The sequence below is a fragment of the Euprymna scolopes genome, chromosome 12 (assembly GCF_053919585.1).
Source record: "Euprymna scolopes isolate OS-2025 chromosome 12, ASM5391958v1, whole genome shotgun sequence".
Taxonomy (NCBI): Eukaryota; Metazoa; Mollusca; class Cephalopoda; order Sepiida; family Sepiolidae; genus Euprymna; species Euprymna scolopes.
Window position 1 is genome coordinate 68,247,186 of NC_136493.1, and position 23,828 is coordinate 68,271,013.

The window sequence follows — 23,828 nt, forward strand, 5'->3', positions numbered from 1 at the left end:
GATACATACAAATGTATACTAGCATAATAACCCAGGATTGAATGAGATACATACAAATGTATACTAGCATAATAACCCAGGATTGAATGAGATACATACAAATATATACTAGCATAATAACCCAGGATTGAATGAGATACATACAAATATATACTAGCATAATAACCCAGGATTGAATGAGATACATACAAATATATACTAGCATAATAACCCAGGATTGAATGAGATACATACAAATATATACTAGCATAATAACCCAGGATTGAATGAGATACATACAAATATATACTAGCATAATAACCCAGGATTGAATGAGATACATACAAATATATACTAGCATAATAACCCAGGATTGAATGAGATACATACAAATATATACTAGCATAATAACCCAGGATTGAATGAGATACATACAAATATATACTAGCATAATAACCCAGGATTGAATGAGATACATACAAATATATACTAGCATAATAACCCAGGATTGAATGAGATACATACAAATATATACTAGCATAATAACCCAGGATTGAATGAGATACATACAAATATATACTAGCATAATAACCCAGGATTGAATGAGATACATACAAATATATACTAGCATAATAACCCAGGATTGAATGAGATACATACAAATATATACTAGCATAATAACCCAGGATTGAATGAGATACATACAAATATATACTAGCATAATAACCCAGGATTGAATGAGGTACATACAAATATATACTAGCATAATAACCCAGGATTGAATGAGATACATACAAATATATACTAGCATAATAACCCAGGATTGAATGAGATACATACAAATATATACTAGCATAATAACCCAGGATTGAATGAGATACATACAAATATATACTAGCATAATAACCCAGGATTGAATGAGATACATACAAATATATACTAGCATAATAACCCAGGATTGAATGAGATACATACAAATATATACTAGCATAATAACCCAGGATTGAATGAGATACATAAAAATATATACTAGCATAATAACCCAGGATTGAATGAGATACATACAAATATATACTAGCATAATAACCCAGGATTGAATGAGATACATACAAATATATACTAGCATAATAACCCAGGATTGAATGAGATACATACAAATATATACTAGCATAATAACCCAGGATTGAATGAGATACATACAAATATATACTAGCATAATAACCCAGGATTGAATGAGATACATACAAATATATACTAGCATAATAACCCAGGATTGAATGAGATACATACAAATATATACTAGCATAATAACCCAGGATTGAATGAGATACATACAAATATATACTAGCATAATAACCCAGGATTGAATGAGATACATACAAATATATACTAGCATAATAACCCAGGATTGAATGAGATACATACAAATATATACTAGCATAATAACCCAGGATTGAATGAGATACATACAAATATATACTAGCATAATAACCCAGGATTGAATGAGATACATACAAATATATACTAGCATAATAACCCAGGATTGAATGAGATACATACAAATATATACTAGCATAATAACCCAGGATTGAATGAGATACATACAAATGTATGCTAGCAGAATACACGGGCGCCTTGGATTGAATCAGATAGATGCAAATATATACTAGCAGAATACCTGGCATTGAATGAGATTGATTGAAATATATACTAGCAGAATTCCTTGCATTGCCCAGGATTTAAGGAGATTGATGGAGATATATACTATATATACTAGCAGAATTGCCCTGGATTGAATAATGTAGGTTAGAATATATACTAGCAAAATATCCGGCATCGTTTGGGATTGAATGAGATACGTGGAAATATATATCAGTAGAATACCCTGCATCGCTCTGGATTGAATGAGATAGGTGGAAATATATAGAAGCAGAATACCAGGCATCGCCCGAAATTTTATGAGGCAGGTTCAAATAAATAGTAACAGAATACCTGGCATCACCTGGAATTGAATAAGATAGGTACAAATACAGAATAGACCAATACTTGGCGTCATTCGGGATTGTATTAGATAACTGCACATATACACTAGCAGAATACCCGGCATTGCTCAAGATTGAATGAGACAGGTGAGAAATATACTAGCAATATCCCTGGCATCGCCTGGGATTGAAGGATATTGATGGAAATATCTATTAGCAGAATTCCTGGCATTGCCCTGTATTGAATGAGAATAATCACCGTCACTCTGGATTAAATGAGGGTGGTAAAAGATAAAGTTTGTACCAGAAATGGCTTAAATAATTTTCTATCTCAAAATTACTGTATTTGTGAAGTCGATTTCGGATATGGCTAAAACAGTTTACGATCTCAAAATATAGACCAATGCATATATATTGTTGGTTTACTATGAAAGTTTACTAGGCCAGTTTCTATAAGGGGCGTGGTGATCTATATTTATTTGAATTTTTTATGTTATTATCTGGGCATGATGTGAGGGTTGGAGAGGTGGGTAGAAAGAAGCATGATTATGTTAATTTTAAGTTCTTTTTTGAGGGTTAGGGTTAATTTTAAGTTCTCTTTTGGGGGTTGGGTTGGAGAGAGTAATGTCCGTTTTGGGGTCAAAAAGTATGTGAAATTGTTTCATATCTATTTAAATTACCCGTCTTAGTGTAGGTAAAATTATTTTAAATATGTGTTGTATATCCACCGTCCTTGCAAAGGTAAAATTATTTCATATACATGCTGTAAATTATCTACCCTAGGTAAGATACAATTATTTCATACGTCTAATACCCGTCCTAGCTACGTAAAATATCGTTTTGCTCGAAATAGCAAATGATAGACATTAAAAATTCATCACTCCTAAGAATAACAAATATATTAAAAATCAAATTCAGTTTTCTCATTGTTTATACGGTCCCAAGAAACGCCGGGTAGCCCCGCTTAGTCATGAATAAATGTAAATAAATGATGCAGAACAATATTGACAGATTTTTGTTAGCTCATGTAAACGATGGATTAAACAGATAAGCAGTATTGAGAACTTTCTGTTGGAATTTTGAAAAGATTTGAAACTTATTGGATCAATGTATTAAAGAAAATGAAAGAGGAGAGTAAAGAAAAAAATGAAATATGTTAGGGTTTTTTTTTTACACAGGCATCACCACATTATCAAGGCCAAGAGGCCACTCAAGGATAATGGTTAAAGTTTAGTTAGAAATTAAGTTAAAATGAGATTGAACACTTTTTTTTTTTACAAGATTGGAATGGGGAGCTAAATCAATTGTTTTTCATTATTCAATACCAGAAAAATAATGGTTTAGTATTTTTTAATTTTTAAGATTATCTTTCTGACTTGTTACCCAGTGTAAACACATACTTCAACTACTATCTTTGCCTAACGCTATTTATTTCTTTCTTTTTTTCTTTTCAGAATGTCATTATCGTACTGCTTATCCACAACCAAATTTCTACAACCCGGTACCATGGAAGCAACCGTCAATTCCAAATCTAAAGATGGAGAAGAGAAAGACCAAATGAAAGTGACAATATCAGAAAATTGGCGAATGTATTTCTATGATAACATAAATCTAATATGACATGATTAAAACAAAGGCAAAAAAAATCAAATAAATTTAAGCATTTATACTTAAATAAATTATCATTTGTATTCTTTTTATTTTATCAACACATTTGGATAAAGTCTGTTTTGTTTCAGATTCACCATTAAATTTGTATGTATTGTTTCAGAATTAGATAGAACACAAAGGCAATAAAATCACTCACATTTCAAATGGTAATCTATATATATAAAAGGCAAAATGTGTGTGCACATTTTATGTATGTTCGGCAAAGGCTTTTTTTCGGGGGAGGGGGAATATTTACGATTTGCGAATGTGTGTCGCGTCTAGATTTATTTACATCGACTTTTACAAAATTCTTGCTATTTTAGCTTCTCTCGAGTGTGTTCGACTTTTTAGTATAAATAAGTGAAACTAAGTTGAATCTGAGAGCGGTTCACGGGTTTTGTTCAGGGTATGTCCAGAAAGCAATCAGCTTTTGATCAATGTGGGGGAAACCCCTTATATCAGACAATTACTATTGAACTGGACACTCCACTTTATATGGGGAGCTGGTCCACCACCCCCACCCCCCAACATCTTGGGGAAACAAAACCAGAAAAACTATCTTGCAGCCAAAATTAGGTAAACAAACCCTCAAAAATTGCCTCGCAGTAAAACTTCAGTGCAGGATTTCATTCAGTCTATGGCGTGATATTTGACCTCATTAAATCCACGCACTTTGCAATTGTTTTTAATCCTTAAATCGAAATACTTTTCAGTTACTCTCCCTTGCTGGCCTAACGGTAACATGTCAGGTATTTTTCACATTTTTTTTTTTCTACCTTCGCCTCAAGGCTTCGGGTTCAATCCTACCTACCTACCAAAACTTTTTTTTTTTAAAGAAGTTAAACATCGTTTTTTTTGTTTGTTTTATTTTATAATATTCAAACAGGGTTATTACTTCACCCATTTTGTTTTGCTCTACCCCCCCCCCCCCCCACACACACACACACCTCCAAACACTCGGATATCGCCTGGGATTGAGTAAGATTTGTGGAAATATATACTAGCAGAAGCCCGGCGTCGCCTGGATTGAATGTTGTGCATGGAAATATATACTAGCAGAAGATCCGGTGTTACCAAGGATGAATGAGATGTGTGGACATATATACCGACAGAAGGCCCAGATTGAATGAGATGTGTAGAAATATATACTAGCAGAAGACACAGTGTTGCCTGGGATTGAATGAGATCTGTTGAAATAATGATTCAAATTCTACCGAGAGAAAAATATATTAGCAGTCAATGTTCACATAAAACAAGAAATCGTCTGCTCAATTAGATTCAGGTTCTAAAGTAAGAGAGAGATGTTGGAGAAATGAAAGTTTTAATTGAAAAACTCACTTGATGTCCTTTAAAATGTGACCTTTCTTTTGTCTCTTTTTTTTTTTATATATATTTGTTTCCTGTAAATTGTTTATATTTGATTACGCGCGCACGTTAATTTTCCTATTTTTGTCCTTCGGATTATTTATGTTTCATTACGCGTGTGCGTGTTAATTGCCCCAAGTATTTGTTTCCGAAACTCATCGAAGCCCTTGATTTATAGTAAAAGTTTCACTGCTCCATGGATCATTCCTTCGCTGGGTTCATTCTTTTGTTCAGTCAATATTCTAACTTTGACCGCTGATCAAAACAGGTTTCAAAACGGTTTTTGCCGTCGCTGCCAACATCGGCTGGTGTTGTTGATATTTACCTCCGCGACGGCGCTACCATGCTGTCGTCGCCTTTCGCTGGCTTCGCCACCCCGACCTTCGCTGACTTACGTCTTGTCGCTTTGAGTGGAGCTCCACTGCCTGTTGACAACTTTTTTCAGTCCCCTCTCTCTCTATATACGGTCTATCTCTCTCTTTATCTATACAGTTTATGAGCTTTCTTTTCTCTTTCCTCTTCCACCCTTCGTTCACAGTATCTCTGTCTCTCCCTTCTCTCCCTGCTCGCAGGCCTCCTCCTCCCCTTTTTTTCTTGTTTTGTTTACAAAATGTGAATGAGCAGACGAGAATGCATCTTTTTGGCTCCAAAAAAGTGATACAATAAATAAAATATAGTGAAAATATATCTTCTCTCGGCTAAAAATCAATAAAATAATAAATTATACATTTTAATAAATATATCACAAACTATATACTAGCAGGACTGGCATCGCCCGGGATTGAATGGGATGTGTGGGAATATATACTAGCAGAAGACCTGGTGTAGCCCAGGATTGAATAATATGTGTAGAAATATATACGAGCAGTTAACCCGGCATCACCTGGAATTGAATGAGATGTGTGGAAATACATACTAGCAGAAGGCTCTGCGTCATCCTGAATTGAATTCGATGTGTAAAACTATATACTTAAGAAGACCTGGCATCGCATGAATGAGACGTGTGAAAATATTTACTAGCAAAAGATCCGGGGTCGCCCAGGATTATGTGAGACTTGAGGAAATGTACACTAACAGAAGACCCCGCATCATTCAGGATTGAACAGGATGTGTAGAAATATATAGAAGCAGAGTACACGGCGTCACCCATGATTGGATGAGATGTGTAGAAATATATACTAGCAGAAGATCTGGCATGGCATGGGATTGAATGAGATATGTGGAAATATATACTAGCAGAAGACCTGGCATTGTCCAGGAATCAATGAGATGTGTTGAAATATATACTAGCAGAAGACCTGGCATCATCTAGGGTGGAATAAGCTGTGTGAAAATATGTACTAGAAAATGCCACCACGTCGCCTGGGATTGAATGAGATGTGTAGAAATATATGCTAGCAGAAGACCTGATGTTGCACAGGATTAAATGAGGGTTGTGGAATATAAAATCAGTCCTGGAAATGGCTGAAACATTTTTCGATGTCAAAATTACTTTATTTCATGTCTATATTTAATAGTTAATTTTTGTGGGGAAGGATATTAAGTCAGTCCCGGAAATGGCTGAAACAGTTTACAATCTAAAAATTACTTTATTTTATGTATATTTTTAACTGCGCGTGGAGTATAAAGTTAGTTCTGAAAATGACCGAAACAGTTTACGATCTCAAATTACTTTAATTCATATATATTGTTGATCTTCTGTGAAGGTAAATTAGGCCAGTTTCTGTAAAGGGTGATTCGTGTTTTTCTGAATTTTCAATGTTACCTTTGGGAAATGACGTCACGTTTGTAGTGGTGGGTAGAAAGAAGCATGACTATGTTCCTTTTAAACGTGGTCTGGAATTCTTTAGTGTTCCCAAACCTTCACCTTTGGAGTGGGGCTGGAGGGAGTAATGTCTGTTTTGGGGTCACAAAGCAATCTCCCATAATATCATATTCCAAAAATATGGAATACTTGTGAAATCATATTCTGGAAATGACATTGTTTCTCTTAATATTATGTTGTCGGTGGTGGGAAGGGAAGAACTACATTAATATTGGAATTTATGATACAACAAAAGTTGCCTAATCATTATCCGTGTCAATGCATTCATGTAATTATTTGGAAAACATGCTGAGTTATGTTCAAGAAATGATATCATTTCACTAAAAATGATGGTGTCAGTAGTCGGGAGGGAAAGAACACAGTAATGTGGAATTTTATAGTGAAGCAAGGGTTGCCTAATCACAACTGTGCATTTATGCATTAATTTGAAAATCCTTCCAAAAATTACATAATTTTTCTTAAAATTATAGTGCCAATTGTGAGGAAGGAAAGAAACTCAGTAATCTTGAAATTCATGATGAAGCAAGGGTTACTTAATCATTAACCAAGACAATGTATTTATGTATTAATTTGGAAATCCTAATGATCCATTTCATTTTTCTAAAAATTATGGTGACCTTGGTGGGAAGAGAAATTATTTCATATATGTTCTACAATATCTGTCGAGAGTATGTTAAATTGTTTCATATATGTATTTATATTACTCGTCCGAGGGTAGGTAAAATTATTTTAAATATGTGTTGTACATTACCCATCCTAGTGAAGGCAAAATACTTTCATATACGTGCTGGAAATTACCAATCCTAGGGAAGGTACAATTATTTCATACATGTGTATTACCCATCCTAGGGTAGATAAAATATTCTTTTGCTCGAGATAGCAAATGATATACTGACATCAAAAATTCCTCTATCTTAAGAATAATACGTATGTTCGAAAGTAACTTAATTTTTCTCATGCTAGTCTAATATATAAAAGGCAAACTGTATGTGTGTGTGTTTGTATGTCTCGCAAAACCTTTCAACACATACGATGGATCCTTACAAGATTGATATTGTTTTGAAGCTTGATCCTTTGGACAACAAATATCAAAAAAATTGGGCAAAAGCATTTAACCCTTCACTCTCAACTGGGCTGTTTTGTACAAAGAGGCAGCGTTTTTTCATCGACATTTTCGCAAGTCATTGTCTCCATTGGATTGACCATGCTTAATTTCAACTCTCTCTTGACTTCTGCTTATGCCATGAATGCATCGGCCAAGATGTTATGTTTTTGTTTTCCCTCTTTGCGTTATGGGTTCGAGAATGCCTGCCTACTACCACTGCATCAAGGGTGTGAGTTCCATTATAGAAACGTTGATTTAATTTAAATAAAATAAAATATGAATCAAGTGCACTTGAAAGCCAAATCACAATGTTAATCTCGCATTACCAACACACAGTTCCAACATTTCAAAATACAACTGCTGAGACACAATGCACGGCTCTTTAAAAAAAGACTTTTCTTTCTCCAACTTTTCAACATGGCAAGAAAGAAGAGAAAAAAGAAAAAAAACCAGAAAGAAAACACATGCTGATAAATAAATCTGGAGGAGTATAATTACGTCCATGAATAAAAGAACATTTGAATACACATATCTCCTCCTCTTACAAGCATCACCTCATGAAGCAATACCCATCGGAATATCCAGATCAGCATCCTTGCTTCAGTTCGAAACCTTGGTAACTTAAAAATTTCAGAAGCACTTCTCATCTCAAGACACAAACCCTCCATCAACAATAGACTGTAACTTAACACCTTCTGCATTATATAATTACCTCCCCTCATAACCTTCTTAAATTGTTGTCGTTTTTGTCATGTGTGATAGCAGAACCTGTTAACCAGCATTGCCCGGTGGAAGCCTGACACCCCCTTTGTAAAAAATTAAACTACGGTTGTTGTTGGTAGCCACTGCTGTCTCTGGACAATTGCGGACACCACTAATTTCCCAATGTTAAGAATGGCTTTTGGAGTAGACATCCCCCCTCCATGTTAAAAACAGCTTTAGGAATAGACACTCCCAACCTCCTCATGTTATGTACGGCTTTCGGAATAGACTCCCCCCAACATCCCCATGTTACAATCGGCTTCTAGAATAGACCCACCCCCCAACCTTCCAATGTTATGTATGGCTTTTAGAATAGACACTCCCAACCTCGTTATGTTAAGAACAGTTTTTGGAGAAAATATCCTATTTTGGGAGGAAGGTGTAAAAATATTTCCCCAAAATTTAATTGTGATATTTGTTCTCAGTATACCCACCTGCAAATGCTATACTAAAAAAAAACAATTTGGGGTGGTGGTGGCAGTGTCGGCAGGAGAGAAGGGGATTTGTTTATTGTGCATACAAACCTGGTGGCCAGTAAATTACAGTGCATAATTCAGGTCTTTATATCTCAAAAACTAATTGTCTCTGCAAAATATTAACAAGATTTTCTTAATTAGCATAGTAAGAAACTTTTAAAAGTTGTCATTTTAAAGAAAATGTGGAAGTGGAGCTAATGTAAAAATTTACAAAAAAAAAAAACAAAATAATAATCAGCATAGTCAGAAAGTGGAGTTAATGTAAAATTCCTCACCCCCCCCAAAAAAACAAAGTAAATATGTGTGCAAACAAAACCAATATAGTTAACGTGTGTTCAGTGTTGTTAATCATTCCAGACAGACAGCGAAATTGGTAAACACAAGTATATAACAAATTAGTGTTTCCGCCATTACATTAAAACTGAAGTGTAGAGATTTTGTGCATGTTTACATTCCAAAATCATTGCTGTGTTCACATTTTCTGCGAGTGTTCTGAACGTGCAAGCAAAGACAAAAAAAAGACATTATGTATATATTTGTTCTTTGGGCACATTTGTTCCAGTAATTAAGTTTCTGTATGAGTGGTTTATATGTAAGTACTTGTTTTTTTGTTAACACTAACAAAAAAAAAAGTTAACATGTATGCAGTGTCGATAATCATTCCAGACAGAAAGCGAAAGTGGTAAAAACACAAGTATATAACAAATAATTGGTTCCAAATCATAATGATATGCACATGCAAACTGAAGCGTATTTTGTGCATGTTTACATTTCCGAACCATTGTCTGCAATTGTTCTAGATGTGCAAGCAAAGATGAAAAAGATGTATATATATATTTTTACTTGTACACGTTTGTTCCAGTAATTAAGGGTAACAGAATTTAAGTGTCTGTATGAGCGGTTGATATGCATGTACTTGGTTTTTCTGTTAGCATTATTGTCTCTTGTAGAAAGCGACGCCAGTTTGGAACTTTTTGAAGTGTTTGTTTATGTAGACAAGGTATTCATTCTGGAATATAAGAATGTCAAGTCTCAACCAATCAGATTGGGTGGAATATGGCTAGGGAGACATAATTATTCATGAGTTGGAAAAAAGAAAGCTAATGGTATGTCTATGTGTTTATGATCAAGTTACAAAAGGTGAAACCTCATATCTGTCGAAAGTGCAAAATTCCTCCCAGTGATGACTTGAGGTGGTAGGAGTTGATATTTAGAGGGAAAAATAGGAGCTACTTCTTCTAAAGATTGTTATGATTGTGATGATGTTGCTCCTAAGATGAAATGAAGGATTTTATTATAATGACTAAATGTGTCCAAAATGCCATTCTAAAGTTACATAAGATAGTTGTTAATTGTCTAGACATAATAAATTTGTATGTGGTATCTGTTATTGCAAACCTACAGTACTTTGGTCCAGATGGAATTTCTTCAATCAAAATATATATGAAGATAACAATAACAAATGAGACCTTTTTTCACTTGTCCATTTTTGTTCACATGTCACATTAATACAACAACCAGTTTCCTGCATTTACTTGTTATACTGCTCCATCTCCCACTCTCTCTCTCTGTATATATATATATATATATATATATATATATATATATATATATATATATATATATGAAGTGATGGGACAATATCGATATTTTTCCCAATTCTGATACAATTATCGATTCTGTTCTAAATACCCGATTCTGATACAGTTATCATTTCCAATTCCTATTCTTTTTAACTTTCTAAATATAAAGTTAATTGGGGGGGGGGATTATTGTAAAAACCTATATAATATGTGCATATAATTTCACAAACATAAAAATACACGTGTAGGTGTGGTATATAAATTTTAATTTTATTAGTAGTTTAAAATTAATAAATACTTATCATTTCATCATTAATACGAGCCATGGAAAATTAAATTTTAAATAAAATCAAACAATTAAAAATTATTAAAAGAATCGTTTTTAGGATCGGAAAATAGGAACAATGTTTTCTGATTCCAATACCAATTCTAATACCTCCTATGTTTTTCAATTCCCAATTCCAATTCTCATTAATTGTCTCAACCAGGGTTGCAGGATCGGATGGTAAAAGTCCGACTCCTAGAAATCCTAGGATACCGACTTTGACTCCTTTGATATCTTTGATTCTGACTCAACTCCCAACTGTGACTCCTGACTCCCGAATCCCATGTGAAAATCGATTCTGCAGATTCATATACCAGCCTTCCACATCTATTCAGCATTTTATAAATACTTTCCATGTATATTATTTTTTACATTTAACATTCACTTGTATGATAAATATACTCACATATAAACTCAACCATCCTCATAGAATAAGTTAAGATAAAGGGATAAAAAAATTTACAATTAAATTTTATTATGCTATCAGTAAAAAAGGGAATACAATCTTTAGGTGTAGGAAACCTCTTTAGGCCATGTCATTTCGAAGCCAAAATGCTTCTCGTCAGAAGAGGAGCGTAAAGCCATATTATACAGAGAAGAAATTTTTTAAAAGATGATATTGCCTTTATGGAAAGAGGATCAAAGGAAAAACAGGAAACTGTACTGAGACTAAAGCTGCTTTCAGGACTGCTAGCAGTCACTGTAAAAGAGTAATAAAAGATGTTTGGTAAATAGCGAACAGGATCCTGAACAGATGCATGTGCTCTATCCCAACCATCATTAATGGACCTGAGGTAATCTCATTAGCATCAGACAAAACCAAGAACTTTGCAACTAATTCTACCCTATGCAACCTATTCATCCAGAACTAGCTCCCATACTTACAAAGCTGTTAAAGCATTGTCTTTAGGAGAATTGCTTAGAAAACCTCATCAGTTTGCCCTGTATTTAAGAATTCAGGTGATCGGTTATCTTCCTCTCAATACAGACCAATAAGTCTCCTGTGCATCATGAGTAAGTTGCTGGAATCCATGTTAAATGGAGAAGTAGTTAATAAAAATAAAAATAACTTTGTAAGTGACATGCAATATGGTTTCCATTCTGCTAAATCTACAGCAGATGTGCTAACAGTTATATCTGATAGGATTAGCGAATCTCTCGGCAGAGGCTTCCTTTCTAGGGCAATTGCTCTTGACATATCAAAGGCCTTTGATAGGATATGGAATAAAGGCCTAGTTCACAAGATCTCCAACTACGGTATAGCTGGAAATGTTTTTTCAGTTATTAAATTGTTTCTTTCTAATAGGTTCATTAGAGTAGTGGTTGTTGTGTAGAAATCAGAAGATCACAGTATTAATGCCGGAGTCCTTCAGGGGTCTATCCTGGACTCTTCCTGATCTACATCAATGATCTTCCAAATTACATCCTAAGATCATTTGTAGGCATATATGCTGACGATACTACCATCTATGGCAACACTTCAAAGGCTGTAAATGACCAAGTTCTCTCTGATTCTCTCTTCTCTGATCTTGAGCACATCTTTACTTCTAATCTGAAATGGAACACATACATAAAATCAGTTGCCAAGGTGGGATCCTTCTACCGCTCCTGTAGATATATCACTGCTGATGCAATTCTTTACCTATATAAGAGCCAGGTACATCCAAGGATGGAATACTGTTGCCACATCTGAGAAGGAGCTGCCTTGACAAAGTTCAAAATAGACTTCATAGCCTAGTGGGGATGCTCTTTTTTCTTCCCTGCAACCCCTTTTCCACAGAAGAAACATTGTGAGTCTGTCTTTCCTCTATCGTTATTTTAATGGCAGGTGCTCGTCTGAGCTACAATCTAAAGCTCATCTGATCTCCAATCTCGCCAAACTTTCATGAAAAACACTCACCTAGTTAAAACCACTATCAATAATTTTCACCACCTGTGCCTAAACCTAAACGTAGATTTCATGAACAAAGCTTCTTTCTTCAAACTGCACACCTGTGGAACTGTCTTCCGTTTACCTGCTTTCTAGCTGATTACAATTTGGTCATCTTCAAGACCAATGTGAACAAATTTTTGATGAGCTGTTCACTTAAGTAATCCAATTTACCAAATTTCCACTCATAACGATTACTACGATATTGTCCCATTGACTTCTGTCCACTCATTAACCCTTATCCTCCAGGTCTTGATAAGTGGTGACCCCTATGTAAAAAAAAAGAAAAAGTTATAAAGAGCTATAGTAGCATGGGTTGCTTCTTATTAATTTATGCCCATTTTTTTTTCGGATAAGATTGTAATTCCGGATCGATCCCAAACTAATCCAATTGCCAAATTCCATTTGATTCAGTAACTGGATAACTTCCAGATTACAATCCAATTGTTATCCGATGTAATCCACAATGATCTCACCCAAAGACTGAATTTTCATTGATTCTGTGTGACGTCACAACCAAAACAAAAATAGTTGTCTAGGCAAGATCTGCAATGATCCAATGGACCGAAATATCTTGATGAAGTAGAAGCATTGCAGTATAGTACAAAATATAAGATATCTCAAAAAATAATAGTAGAACCATACAAAAACTGCTAAATTGTGCAACTGGTAAACCAAACAGGAAAACCATGTAAAAAAATATATTTATTGGACTTAAAAACGAGACACTTGGCTAATCAGAGTCAGAGTCGGATAAAAAAAATCCGACTCCAACTCTGCCTCCTAGTACTCTTAGAAACCTGACTCTAACTCCAGCTAAAATCTCTGACCTCAGCTAAAACCTCTTACTCTGACTCCGCAACCCTGGTCTCAACACTTATATATATATATATAATATATATATATATATATATATATATATATATATATATATATACATATATATATATATATATATATATATATATATATATTCAGAAGTTTGACTCATGTACATCTACATCTAAAATTTTAAGTGTTTAGAAATTGGCGAAAGAGTTTTGAATTTTGACCCCTTGGAAGCCAAATTTTCGGTCAAAAACCGATTAAAAAGCTTGCGCTGTTTGAATACACTTAATGTAAAATTTCAAATGTTTAGATCAAAAATAGGCTGAGTAATTTGGTAGAGATCGCAGAGGCGAAATTTTTTAAAACTGGCTCTAATTTTGACCTCTTAACATTTATTATTTTGAGTTCAAATCAAATAAAAGGTTTGACTCATGTCCAAGTAACCTACATCTAAAATTTCAAGTGTTTAGACCCAAAATTGGCAGAGAAGTTTGGTAGATTTTTCAAAGGTCAAATCTTAGAACTTTAACCCCTTGATAGCCAAATTTCTGGCCGAAAACCGATTAAAAAGATTTTCCCAAATCTCAATACCCCTTATGCCAAATCTCGAGTCTGTAGACTGAAAATTCACAGAGAAGTTTGGTAGGGAAATGTACACATACAGACACATAATTTCCATTTTATATATAGATTGCTAGCAGTTCAGCCCGGCTTTGCTCGGCACGTATATACTCTTCAAAACTTTATGTACATATGTGTATATTAAAAAGTGTGAATATGTATGATAATGCCTTTCTATATAATAAGCTTCCTTAACTACCATAGAGAAGTTGCTGTGACCCAATGGGGACCGAGCGATGCCGAGTGACCTTGCTAGTCGACACGAATTCAGAGGAATTTGCATGGCTTAATTCTAATGATGATGATGATGATGATGGTTTGATGTTTTAAACAGAAATGTCTATGGGATTTTGTTAGAAAGAGAAAAAACAAATAATTGTTTTTATCTCATTGTCGTTATATATCTGTTAACAATGAAAAGGTTGTTTTTAAAACCTCTGTTGAGCGATATGAAGAGACCCAGATATCTTAGCTGACAGCTTGGGGTGGGGGTCGGGGGTGAGGGTCGCCGCCTAGTGTTGTTCGACCGGAGTGACTAATCACCCTTAATTTGATAATAAGTAGAAATACCTCAGTGCAAATGGGGGTTAAAAATTGGGTAGAGATAAGTTCGAGAGGAGGAGTAGAAATTTATAGGAAAAAAAGAGAGAGAGAGAGAGGAAAAGAAAAAGAAAGAATAACTCCAAAAAGACAGAGGGAGGAATTACTGATTTGATAAAAACGAGACACTTGGCTAATCGGGGTCTTCTTTTCGCTCTGGCAGCTGATCCCTACCCGTGGACTGATGGTAGATGAAGAACGGAGAACTTGGTAAAGGAAAGAAAACTGCCAGCCCCCTAAGTTGCATGACTAGGCCAGTGTGTAACTATTATTTGTAAAGTCGAAGACAATAATCAATTCTATGTTAAGAAAAACCAATTAAGTTTTAACTTTCTTTTCTTTAATTTGAATGCAATATATTTCTCTGATAGCCCAGGTGTCGTTTGGAAGTTGATTTGAAAGCAGAACTGGAGAGCGACCAACGACGACGATGAAGACGAACTCAACCACTGGGCGAAAACATGGGTGACGCCATAGGTATCGGCTACAGATGCATCTCAACCACGAGCCTATGCATCTGATCTGCCCTGTAGGGGTTACAGTAGGTAGAGACCGCAGAGGTCGAATTTTTTAAAACTTTGACCCCAATTATGACCCATTAACATTTATTGTTTCGGGCTCAAATCAAATTAAAATGTTTGACACATATCTAAGTAACCTACATCTAAAATTTCAAGTGTTTAGACCCAAAATTGGCGGAGGAATTTGGTAGAATCTGCAAAGGTAAACTCTGTAAACTTTTACCTCCTGGCAGCAAAATTTTCGCCCAAATGCTTATTAAAAAGCTTGCTGCATGTCTGAATACTCTTTATGTAAAATTTCAAAATCCAAAATTGGCTTAATAGTTTGTTAGAGACCGCAAAGGTAAAAACTTTTGAACTTTGACCGTTTGGAAGCCAAATTCCCAGCAAAAAAACGATTAAAAAGCTTGCCCTATGTCTGAATACACTTTATGTTCAAATAAGTTCAAATATTTAAACTAAAAATTGGCTGAGTAATTTGGTAGAAACCGCAGAGGTCAGTTTTTTTTTTTTAAACTTTGACCCCAATTATGACCCCTTAATATTTATTGTTTTAGGCTCAAATCAAATTAATAAAGTTAGATCCATGTCCAAGTAACCTATATCTAAAATTTCAAGTGTTTAGACCCAAAATTGGCGGAGGATTTTGGTAGAGTTCTTAAAGGTTAATCGTTGAACTTTGATCCATTGAGAGCCACATTTCTTGCTAATTTTTCACCGATTAAAAAGATTTTCCAAAATCTCAATACCCGTTATGTCAAATCTGAAGTCTGTAGACCGAAAATTAACAGAGTTATTTGTGAGGGAAATGCACACACACACACACACACACACACACACACACACACACACACACACACACACACACACACACACACACACACACTAGGATAGGTCGATTTTCAACTTTTTTGGGAAAATGTAAAATGTCGGAGCAGAGAAAGTTGCACACACATAAGGAGAGTACAAATATAAAAAAATAACTAGGTTTCTAACATCAGCCGTTATATGAGCAGTTGATTTTAAGGATTGTTTTCTTTGAGACATGGAAAAGTCCTTATTTTTTAAAGATTTATATGAAATTATTTAGCATTTTACAGTTTTAATCATAATAAGTAGTGTTTTTATTTATGTTATTTAAACTATATAATGACTGATATGCTAAAAATTCAAAAAAATATAATTGCTCCCCCCAGAAATATTTTTCAAATGCCGCATTTTACTTAATTGCATTACTAGCATTTCAGCCCGAGTGTTTGGATGGGTGTGTTGAGCAAAAAAAAAAAAAAAAAAAAGTGGTAGTTGGAAGGCAGGCTCGAACCTATTTCGCAAAGGAGGAAAAGAACAGAGAAAAAACCTGACCTTTTTGCTGTTACAACCACCGCCAAATCGAAAGTGACGTAGGTTTTGATTAAGGCTAGACAACCAAAAGGAGAGAATGACTTTCAAAAATATCGGCGAAAGAAGCGACCCCTCCCCCTGTAGAAAAGTGCCCAGTTGAAAGTGAAGATATAATGTTTTAGCCAATTTTTCAATATTTATCGTCTGAAAGGTCGAACTTCAAAACAATACTGATCTTGTAAAAATCCGTCGCCTCTGTCGAAAGTTTTAGGCAGACATGCAAACATACATACACACATACATTTATATATTATAACTAAAAATTTTCAACCCAAACCGATTAAAAAGCCTGCTCTATCTCTGAATACCCTTTATGTAAAATTTAAAATGTTTAGACCAGAAATTTTCTGAGTAATTTGTTAGAGACCGCAGAGGTAAAATTTTTTAAAACTTTGACCCCTTAACATTTATTGTTTTGGACTCAAATCAAATTATTAAATTAAATCCATGTCCAAGGAACCTATATCTAAAATTTCAAGTGTTTAGACCCAAGATTGGCGGAGGAGTTTGGTAGAGTTCTCAAAGGCCAAATCGTTGAACTTTGACCCCTTAATCGCAAAATTTCTGGCCGAAAACGGATTATAAAGATTTTCCACAAATCTCAGTACCCTGTATATCAAATTTCGAGTCTGTAGACTGAAAATTGACAGAGTTATTGCGTGGGAAAATGTACACAGACACACAGACACGTTCTCTTTTATAGATACCAGAATTTCAGCCCGGCGTTGCCCGGGTGTTTGGAGGTGTATGCTGAGCAAAAAAAAAAAAAAAAAAAAAACGGTCAATTTTTTAAACTTTGACCTCTATTATGACCCTTTAACATTTATTGTGTGAGGCTCAAATCAAGTTATTAAGTTAGATCCATGTCCAAGGAACCTCTATCTAATATTTCAAGTGTTTAGACCCAAAATTGTCAGAGGAGTTTGGTAGAGTTCTCAAAGGTCAAATCGTTGAACTTTGACCCCTTAACAGCTAAATTTCTGGCCGAAAACCGACCACAAAGATTTTCCCAAATCTAAGTATCCTGTATATCAAATTTTGATTCTGTAGACTTAAAATCGACAGTTATTGATATGATGATTAAATTGATGATGTGTATACTATTGATATGATGATTATATTGATGATGTGTATACTATTGATATGATGATTATATTCGTGATGTGCTCACTATTGATATGATGATTATATTGATGATGTGTATACTATTGATATGATGATTATATTGATGATGTATATACTATTGATATAATGATTACATTGATGATGTGTATACTATTGATATGATGATTATATTGATGATGTGTATACTATTGATATGATGATTATATTGATGATGTGCTCCCTATTGATATGATTATTATATTGATGATGTGTATACTATTGATATGATGATTATATTGATGATGTGTATACTATTGATATGATGATTATATTGATGATGTGTATACTATTGAAATGATGATTATATTGATGATGTGTATACTATTGATATGATGATTACATTGATGATGTGCACACTATTGATATGATGATTATGTTGATGATGTGTATACTATTGATATGATGATTATATTGATGATGTGTATACAATTGATATGATGATTATATTGATGATGTGTATACTATTGATATGATGATTATATGGATGATGTGTATACTATTGATATGATGATTATATTGATGATGTGTATACTATTGATATGATGATTAAATTGATGATGTGCACATTATTGATATGATGATAACATTGATGATGTGCACACTATTGATATGATGATTATATTGATGATGTGAATACTATTGATATGATGATTATATTGATGATGTGTATACTATTGATATGATGATTACATTAATGATGTGCACATTATTGATATGATGATAACATTGATGATGTGCACACTATTGATATGATGATTATATTGATGATGTACATACTATTGATATGATGATTATATTGATGATGTGTATACTATTGATATGATGATTACATTGATGATGTGTATACTATTGATATGATGATTATATTCATGATGTGTATACTATTGATATGATGATTATATTGATGATGTGTATACTATTGATATGATGATTACATTGATGATGTGTATGCTATTGATATGATGATTATATTGATGATGTGTATACTATTGATATGATGATTATATTGATGATGTGCATACTATTGATATGATGATTATATTGATGATGTGTATACTATTGATATGATGATTACATTGATGATGTGTATACTATTGATATGATGATTATATTGATGATGTGTATACTATTGATATGATGATTACATTGATGATGTGTATACTATTGATATGATGATTATATTGATGATGTGCATACTATTGCTATGATGATTATATTGATGATGTGTATACTATTGATATGATGATTACATTGATGATGTGCACACTATTTATATGATGATTATATTGATGATGTGTATACTATTGATATGATGATTATATTGATGATGTGTATACTATTGATATGATGATTATATTGATGATGTGTATACTATTGATATGATGATTATATTGATGATGTGCATACTATTGATATGATGATTATATTGATGATGTGTATACTATTGATATGATGATTATATTGATGATGTGTATACTATTGATATGATGATTACCTTGATGATGTGCACACTATTGATATGATGATTATATTGATGATGTGTATACTATTGATATGATGATTATATTGATGATGTGTATACTATTGATATGATGATTATATTGATGATGTGTATACTATTGATATGATGATTATATTGATGATGTGCATACTATTGATATGATGATTATATTGATGATGTGTATACTATTGATATGATGATTACATTGATGATGTGTATACTATTGATATGATGATTATATTGATGATGTGTATACTATTGATATGATGATTATATTGATGATGTGTATACTATTGATATGATGATTATATTGATGATGTGCATACTATTGATATGATGATTATATTGATGATGTGTATACTATTTATATGATGATTACATTGATGATGTGTATACTATTGATATGATGATTATATTGATGATGTGTGTAATATATATACGATGATTACATTGATGATGTGTATACTATTGATATGATGATTATATTGATGATGTGAATACTATTGCTATGATGATTATATTGATGATGTGTATACTATTGATATGATGATTATATTGATGATGTGTATACAATTGATATGATGATTATATTGATGATGTGTATACTGTTGAAATGATGATTATATTGATGATGTGTATACTATTGATATGTTGATTATATTGATGATGTGTATACCATTGATATGATGATTATATTGATGATGTGTATACTATTGATATGATGATTATATTGATGATGTGCACACGATTGATATGATGATTACATCCATGAGGTGCATACTATTGATATGATGATTATATTGATGATGTGCACACGATTGATATGATGATTATATTGATGATGTGTATACTATTGATATGATGATTATATTGATGATGTGTATACTATTGATATGATGATTATATTTATGATGTGTATACTATTGATATGATGATTATATTCGTGATGTGCTCACTATTGATATGATGATTGTATTGATGATGTGTATACTATTTATATGATGATTATATTGATGATGTATATACTATTGATATAATGATTACATTGATGATGTGTATACTATTGATATGATGATTATATTGATGATGTGTATACTATTGATATGATGATTATATTGATGATGTGCTCACTGTTGATATGATGATTATATTGATGATGTGTATACTATTGATATGATTATTATATTGATGATGTGTATACTATTGATATGATGATTATGTTGATGATGTGTATACTATTGAAATGATGATTATATTGATGATGTGTATACTATTGATATGATGATTACATTGATGATGTGTATACTATTGATATGATGATTATATTGATGATGTGTATACTATTGATATGATGATTATATTGATGATGTGTATACTATTGATATGATGATTATATTGATGATGTGTATACTATTGATATGATGATTATATGGATAATGTGTATACTATTGATATGAGTATTATATTGATGATGTGTATACTATTGATATGATGATTACATTGATGATGTGCACATTATTGATATGATGATAACATTGATGATGTGCACACTATTGATATGATGATTATATTGATGATGTGAATACTATTGATATGATGATTATATTGATGATGTGTATACTATTGATATGATGATTACATTAATGATGTGCACATAATTGATATGATGATAACATTGATGATGTGCACACTATTGATATGATGATTATATTGATGATGTGCATACTATTGATATGATGATTATATTGATGATGTGTATACTATTGATATGATGATTACATTGATGATGTGTATACTATTGATATGATGATTATATTGATGATGTGTATACTATTGATATGATGATTATATTGATGATGTGTATACTATTGATATGATGATTACATTGATGATGTGTATACTATTGATATGATGATTATATTGATGATGTGTATACTATTGATATGATGATTATATTGATGATGTGCATACTATTGATATGATGATTATATTGATGATGTGTATACTATTGATATGATGATTATATTGATGATGTGTATACTATTGATATGATGATTATATTGATGATGTGTATACAATTGATATGATGATTATATTGATGATGTGTATACTGTTGAAATGATGATTATATTGATGATGTGTATACTATTGATATGTTGATTATATTGATGATGTGTATACCATTGATATGATGATTATATTGATGATGTGTATACTATTGATATGATGATTATATTGATGATGTGCACACGATTGATATGATGATTACATCCATGAGGTGCATACTATTGATATGATGATTATATTGATGATGTGCACACGATTGATATGATGATTATATTGATGATGTGTATACTATTGATATGATGATTATATTGATGATGTGTATACTATTGATATGATGATTATATTGATGATGTGTATACTATTGATATGATGATTATATTCGTGATGTGCTCACTATTGATATGATGATTGTATTGATGATGTGTATACTATTTATATGATGATTATATTGATGATGTATATACTATTGATATAATGATTACATTGATGTGATGATTATATTGATGATGTGTATACTATTGATATGATGATTATATTGATGATGTGCTCACTGTTGATATGATGATTATATTGATAATGTGTATACTATTGATATGATTATTATATTGATGATGTGTATACTATTGATATGATGATTATGTTGATGATGTGTATACTATTGAAATGATGATTATATTGATGATGTGTATACTATTGATATGATGATTACATTGATGCTGTGCACACTATTGATATTATGATTATATTGATGATGTGTATACTATTGATATGATGATTATATTGATGATGTGCACACGATTGATATGATGATTATATTGATGATGTGTATACTATTGATATGATTATTATATTGATGATGTGTATACTATTGATATGATGATTATATTGATGATGTGTATACTATTGATATGATGATAATATGGATGATGTGTATACTATTGATATGATGATTATATTGATGATGTGTATACTATTGATATGATGATTACATTGATGATGTGCACATTATTGATATGATGATAACATTGATGATGTGCACACTATTGATATGATGATTATATTGATGATGTGAATACTATTGATATGATGATTATATTGATGATGTGTATACTATTGATATGATGATTACATTAATGATGTGCACATAATTGATATGATGATAACATTGATGATGTGCACACTATTGATATGATGATTATATTGATGATGTGCATACTATTGATATGATGATTATATTGATGATGTGTATACTATTGATATGATGATTACATTGATGATGTGTATACTATTGATATGATGATTATATTGATGATGTGTATACTATTGATATGATGATTATATTGATGATGTGTATACTATTGATATGATGATTACATTGATGATGTGTATACTATTGATATGATGATTATATTGATGATGTGTATACTATTGATATGATGATTATATTGATGATGTGCGTACTATTGATATGATGATTATATTGATGATGTGTATACTATTGATATGATGATTACATTGATGATGTGTATACTATTGATATGATGATTATATTGATGATGTGTATACTATTGATATGATGATTACATTGATGATGTGTATACTGTTGATATGATGATTATATTGATGATGTTTGTACTATTGCTATGTTGATTATATTGATGATGTGTATACTATTGATATGATGATTACATTGATGATGTGCACACTATTTATATGATGATTATATTGATGATGTGTATACTATTGATATGATGATTATATTGATGATGTGTATACTATTGATATGATGATTATATTGATGATGTGTATACTATTGATATGATGATTATATTGATGATGTGCATACTATTGATATGATGATTATATTGATGATGTGTATACTATTGATATGATGATTATATTGATGATGTGTATACTATTGATATGATGATTACATTGATGATGTGCACACTATTGATATGATGATTATATTGATGATGTGTATACTTTTGATATGATGATTATATGGATGATGTGTATACTATTGATATGATGATTATATTGATGATGTGTATACTATTGATATGATGATTATATTGATGATGTGTATACTATTGATATGATGATTATATTGATGATGTGTATACTATTGATATGATGATTA

At 32.3% G+C, this 23,828-nt stretch overlaps 1 protein-coding gene across 4 annotated transcripts in view; it reads left to right on the forward strand.

Annotated features, from left to right (window-relative positions):
• Window positions 1–3,640, forward strand: part of LOC145291314 (uncharacterized) — a 464,874-nt gene extending 461,234 nt beyond the window's left edge. For all 4 annotated transcript variants that reach the window (XM_080137050.1, XM_080137051.1, XM_080137049.1 and 1 more), the window contains exon 4: window positions 3,416–3,640. In XM_080137050.1, coding sequence (XP_079993176.1) covers window positions 3,416–3,522 — 107 coding nt within the window. In that variant the 3' untranslated portion in view covers window positions 3,523–3,640. The remainder of the gene's footprint in view (window positions 1–3,415) is intronic.
• Window positions 3,641–23,828: the final 20,188 nt, after the last annotated feature.